The sequence below is a fragment of the Etheostoma spectabile genome, chromosome 14 (genome assembly GCF_008692095.1).
Source record: "Etheostoma spectabile isolate EspeVRDwgs_2016 chromosome 14, UIUC_Espe_1.0, whole genome shotgun sequence".
Classification (NCBI taxonomy): domain Eukaryota; kingdom Metazoa; phylum Chordata; class Actinopteri; order Perciformes; family Percidae; genus Etheostoma; species Etheostoma spectabile.
The window spans coordinates 20,203,268-20,209,331 of NC_045746.1; the positions used below are offsets into that span (position 1 = coordinate 20,203,268).

The 6,064-nt window shown below is 40.8% G+C and overlaps 1 protein-coding gene and 1 long non-coding RNA gene across 8 annotated transcripts in view; one reads left to right on the forward strand and one right to left on the reverse strand.

Annotated features, from left to right (window-relative positions):
• LOC116702170 (uncharacterized) overlaps positions 1-3,128 on the reverse strand; it is a 20,272-nt gene extending 17,144 nt beyond the window's left edge. Inside the window, exon 1 of the long non-coding RNA XR_004335090.1 lies at positions 3,119-3,128. This is a non-coding gene — a long non-coding RNA (uncharacterized LOC116702170). The remainder of the gene's footprint in view (positions 1-3,118) is intronic.
• Positions 1-5,884, forward strand: part of znf384a (zinc finger protein 384 a) — a 13,124-nt gene extending 7,240 nt beyond the window's left edge. For 5 of the 7 annotated variants that reach the window (XM_032536309.1, XM_032536313.1, XM_032536310.1 and 2 more), the window contains 4 exons: positions 1,458-1,625; positions 2,668-2,746; positions 3,113-3,271; positions 3,467-5,884. In XM_032536309.1, the coding sequence (XP_032392200.1) occupies positions 1,458-1,625; positions 2,668-2,746; positions 3,113-3,271; positions 3,467-3,877 (817 nt within the window). In that variant the 3' untranslated portion in view covers positions 3,878-5,884. The remainder of the gene's footprint in view (positions 1-1,457; positions 1,626-2,667; positions 2,747-3,112; positions 3,272-3,466) is intronic. The other 2 variants (XM_032536308.1, XM_032536312.1) reach the window with 2 other exon arrangements.
• The last annotated feature ends 180 nt before the right edge of the window (positions 5,885-6,064 follow it).

Genomic DNA, 6,064 nt, shown 5'->3' on the forward strand with positions numbered 1-6,064 from the left:
GTGTGTTTGTGCGCCTGCTTGTGCTCGTGACCTCTGTTGTTAAAGCACATGTGTTGGCCTGTGTATGGTGGCTGATGAAGGGAGGAAGGGCTGGGGAGTTGGGGATGTGTCAGAGTCTTTTGGAAGAGGTAAATTAAATCACAGTTCAAATCTTGTTATTTTTAGTGTATTTATCAATGAAGATGGGTTCCTTTCTGGTAACTGATTGATGATCAGGACAGGACGGCAGCTTAATCCTTAAATTTAACAGTTACTTTGATCATTTACAAGCCTTTGCAGAATGCAAAATAGCCCAGGTTGATGCATGCAACAGTGTTTGGTAGAGGAGGTCAACTGACAGTTCCCGTTACCACCGTTTAGCAGGTGGTGGCGTTAACTTTCTCGTCCTGATGGTGATACTATCACAAGTTTGGCTTATTATATTTATCCTATTTTCTCTGGATCCACCTCTGCTTTCACACAACTCCTTCAAAGATCCCTTCTTTTGTGTGAGGCACCTTCTTTTTTAACCACTTCTAATGTGAAACCATCTCCATTAAAAATAGAATAGTATAGTATAGCAATAGAATTTTGGTTAAAATAACATTGAGGAGGTAATGGCACTGTTTACAAATGACAAACTTGATTATTAAATAGTGAAAATGTTGTCATCAGGAGAGTCAGTCTGTTATTCTAATCATACAAGTGTGAGTACACATTGTGTACTAACTGTGAATGATAATTTCCTTTTTTAAGACAATACAAGCTCCTCTTTGCTTTTGCCACTCTTTTACTGCCCTGAGTCAGCCCACATGTTTTATACATCCTCATGATCATATTTCTAAAACCGATAGGGCTGTTAAACCACTATTTAGAATGGTTTTACTTGTATTACACGTAACTGTGTGACGATGTAAGTGATAAAAGCTCCTGTCATGCCGTCAAGACTCTGATAAATGTTTTAATTTTATGTTTTCACCTTGTCACCTCCCTTATGTTTTCATTTCCCTTATTGCCATGCACTGGGGCTTCTTGGGGTTTCAGGCCCTTCATTTTAAAGAGGAAGATGCGCTCCACTGGCCTGCCACTCATCTTGAATTTACATTTCAGTTTGGCTGCAGCAAAGCCAGACATTCATAGACACACTCACACTGCACGTAAAGCAGGGCACAGCAATGGAGAGAGAGACTGCGAGAGAGAGAGAGCGAAAGAGAGCGAGAAAGAGTAAAGCATGACTGTGCCTGCTGTATGTTTTTGTTCTGTGTTTTCACAACTCAGACACAGCACAAAGAGCACACTTTGAAACCTAGTGATTTATGATCAACGGATCCCAGATCCTGTTAACTTTAACGCATGATTTGGTCTTCAGTTTATTGTGAAGTTTGGTCATGCTGTAGCTTAAAAATCTCTCGCTGTTTCTCTCTCTGTTTCTCTCTCTCCACCTCCTCACCCCTCCAATCCCGGGTTGCCCGTGTTAGAAACCACACGGAGGCCAAGCCCCACAAGTGCCCCCACTGCTCCAAGTCGTTTGCCAACTCCAGCTACCTGTCCCAGCACATCCGCATCCACACCGGGGCCAAGCCCTACGCCTGCTCCTACTGCCAGAAAACATTCAGGCAGCTCAGTCACCTACAGCAGCACACACGGTACTGGTCCGGGCTGGGCTGGGTGGTTCTGAAGGGCCGGTTGTGTTTTTATGTGTGCATGTATGGGGGCAGGTGTGAGAGAGAGTTGTCACATTGTGGTTGTTTACATCTTTTTGCACTTTAGTGTGTGTGTGTGTGTGTGTGGTGTGTGTGTGTGTGTGTGTGTGTGTGTGTGTGTGTGTGTGTGTGTGTGTGTGTGTGTGTTCTCTCAAATTTGGTAGGCATGCTTTGTAGTCGAGAGGTTTTTCACAGTATCTTCTTTTAATAATCTGAGTTGCCAAATTAAGACATTACAGTGGCTTCATATCCAAAACAGGTTACCTATGAACCACAGCCAAGACCTGGTTTATAGTAATTTCCTGCCTTGGGTGGCTTAATACTGTACATTTTGTAACAATGACACATTTGCCAGTCCAGAGCTGTGTTCCACATCTTCTTGACTAGTCATGGGTAAAGTGTGTCTAAAACCTTTTTAAGGGGTACAAGTGACCACTGATGTTTTCATAACTCCGAATAATAACTCTATACACACATAAAAATAAAACAACCGACCAAAAGCAATTACCTTTTGTGGTAAGTTAACGAGGAGAAAGCAAGGGATTGAGCTACTAAGCTATGATCTTTCTTTTTTTTTTGGGGGGGGGGCTTTTCCAGCTTTTAATTTTTTGACAGGACAGATAGGTGAGAAAGGGGAAGACATGCAGGAAATCTTCACAGGTCAAATTCGAACCCTGGACCTCTGCGACGAGGCATAAATATACGTGCGACTAGCCACTAAGCTATGATCTTAATTCAATTAAAATACCCTTAATATATTTACTTTCTTTTTTGAATGATGGTAAGTGATAGATGTCTAAGAAGGAATAAGCACACTGCATTTGACATTGGCACAACGCTGCTGTATGTACAATATGTTGCTTTGGATAAGAGAAGATGTTAATGCACCTCACTCACCTTTCATTTTCTTTCTTCAAGTGCAGCAATACAGAATGATGTACAGTATATTGTAATTAACTAATAGTGTGCCTAACTGATTTTTCAGGATTCATACCGGCGACCGGCCGTATAAGTGTAACCATCCTGGCTGTGAAAAAGCTTTCACTCAGTTGTCCAACCTACAGGTAAACACATTCACAGGTTTGGTTCTTGCCACTGTCCCGATGGCATAGTAAGACTTTGATTTGCAAAAACGTGAAAGTAAACTTTATATTTAGGTTCCATGAAAGTGTTTTAAACTCCTTAAAGTATTAATAGAGTTTAAAACGTGTCCAGTGAAATCAAGATCAAGTTATGTTCTTTTTGGCCCATTCAGTTACTTTTCAGTTTATTTGTTTGAAGAATAAAAAGTTGTTAAAAAAATATTAAATCAAATGGCTCTTAAAGATATTTTTGTGGTACTGTCAACATCACATTTTGAAGCACTGTGTGTTTGGATAAGATTATTTATTGATTGATTGGGCTCATGTCAGTAATTCTTCTCCCCACAGTCTCACCGTCGGCAGCACAACAAAGACAAGCCGTACAAATGCCACAACTGTAACCGTGGTTACACAGATGCTGCCAGCCTGGAGGTGCACCTGTCCACACACACCGTCAAACATGCCAAGCTGTTCTCCTGTGGCCTCTGTAACCGTTCCTATACCTCAGTAAGCTCGCAGACTTGTCAATCACACATCAGACCTAATAGTCACACTGTGCTGTGCTGACTCTGGTCTTACTGTGACAAAAGAAGATGCGTAAGGACAGAGTTGACGGAATATACAGGATTAGAGAATGAATGTAGTTCTGTTTGTAGTCGTTCTGTCATCATGTCTTTTACTTCTTTCTCTCCCCAACTCTAGGAAACGTATCTAATGAAACACATGAGGAAGCACAACCCCGACCCGCTAACAGTGGCAGCAACCGTAGCGGCTCAGCAGGCCCAGGGCCTTACGCCAGGCGGAGGCAGGGGCCGAGGCCGCGGCCGGGGGAGAGGTGCTGGTGGAGGAGGTGTGGGCAGAGCGGGCCAGCTCCAAAGCCAGACCAACCCTAACAACAACACCCAGAACCCTAACCCTGGGCCCCCAGGCAGCTACCAGCAGGCCACGGAAGCTGTGGTTCAGTGCCCGTTTGACCTGCACCAGTACAAGACAGTGTCCGCCAGCGAGATCCAGTACAAACCAGTCACTGTGGCGGACCTGCCAGTGGCCCACAAAGACCTCTGCCTCACCGTCTCCACATCAGCCATACAGGTGGAGCACATGAACTCATAGGCTGCGTCTTCCCGCTCTGTTCATGGAATTACTAATTGCATCATCCATATAAACAAGTAGTTTAACTATATTCAGTATTATAGTCTTCTTCAGCAGGAAAGAAAATGGCTCGTATGGTGGAAAACTTTACCAATGTGATGTTCAAATATACATGTAAAATTCAGAATGCACCCGATGCCAGGTCTTTTCCTTCATTGTAAGAAGCTCTAATGCTGAGTACAACATTAAATTACTTGTTAGAACACAGATATTTTACAATGTGCTTCTCGATTCCTGAGCCCACTGAGCCAAGGATCTCCTAGTAGAAATGCTGGTCTAGGACACTGAGACAAGTGGTTTATTGAACTTCACACTAGAGCCACATTCCTCTAGTTTGTGAAGACTTAACCAAAACATAATCTGGATCACTTTTGGCTTTTTTATATCATTATGAATGAGATAGAGATGAAATCCAAACCGGAATTTCTCAAAAGCATGTTCACCTTTTTTTCAACTATAGGTCAATGGATCAGTTATTAACTTACTTGCTTTGTAAAAGACACCTAACACACTGATCCAAAACCAGCAGTCCGCCTTGGAGTATTTTGATAAAAGAGGCACACTGGTGACCCTTCTCTGTTTTTTATTGCATTGCTTGCAGTAGGCACCAATGGAGGATAAAGATATAAAATATCTGTAAAATAAAAAATGACACTACTCTCTGGACAGTTACGGTCCAGAGAATGGTGACATTTTTTAACACAGTCAGATCACATTAATCTGAACATACTCCATTATTTAGTTCAAGCCAAAACAAGGGAGAGAAACAAGACAAGAAATCAACGAGGGAATACTGTAGGGAAAGACTAAGTAAAGAAGTTTAAATATGGCTTTTAAATAACATCTCTGAGAACAGAGAAGAGGGACAGGAGAAAGAAAGTTAGGTATATTATTGGATCAGGCTAAAACCTGGCGCTGAATCTCAACGTGTTCACTTTACAAATCAAGATGTCCTTATTTACGCTCACCTCCCCTCAGACAGCGAGGAGTTGAGGAACCAACTTTGTCGGAGCCCAAAGTATGGATCAGGAGAGGAAAACCTATTCAAGAATGCACTAAATACGAATCTGCAGCAGAGTGAGAAGAAAAAATAACAGAGAAAAGAGGGTTTGTGGGGTGGCCGGGGTCATAAAGAAAGCACTTGATGAAGCTTGTTCTTCATGTCTATGTTTGTCATTGTACTTTTTTTTTAAATATATGTATGTATTTTTCTACCAACATAAACGTGTGAAAACTCAGAGAGAAAGCAAAGTGATGCATGAATGTGAAGAGAACAGAGAGAAAAGTCCTAACAGAGTTTTTTTGTCCTATTTTGTTTTGTTACTGTTGAAAGAAAGAGTCTGATATTCTCCAATAGTAGTAAAGACAGCCCATCTCGTTGGGGAATTAATGATTGCGTGATAAAAAAATGGCTGATAGGTACTGTTATCAATCTTTTTTTAAAGAACTTTTCATACATATTATTACTACTTTCATTATACCTAGTGCAAATGTTATCTACATTATCAATCTGAGGCATTATTGTATTGCAGTATGCTGTACATAACATAGATAGAAAAGACTTTTTCAACTGTAAAAGGAAAGTAAGTCCTGTGTAAAGTGTATATGAAAACTAAAAGAACTCAAATTAACAAGTACCAAATCACTGTCTGTGTCCCAGGTCACCTTTAGTGCTGAATGGACCATAACCTCAATGCTCAACAAAGTCTGCAAAAGAATGAAAAAATTCAACATTGATCACCCATGATAATTCCTTCATTCATATTTTAACAAATGATCTAAAAGTATATCTTAATGATTAAATAACACAACATGAAACTCGGTGACCTGGGACACTGCTGCCATGTCTTTGTGCATAAGCTATCTCTACCCAATCAAAATGGTCAAGCAGTCTAACAAATGGCTGCTTGTCTTCATGTATACTCCGTGTATTTCATTGTCTTTTTATGTAAAATAACAGATTCTCAATATTCTTGTTATTGTTATTACTGATATGCCTAATTACAGTGCGGTTATTAACTGCACTCTCATGCTACACTCTTGCAGACTGTAGGCACAGTTACACCTCTACATCTTCCCTTGAGGAGAATAAAGTTGGAAAACAATTTATGATGAAAAAACACAATTGTCAGATTTCTTTTTAAATCA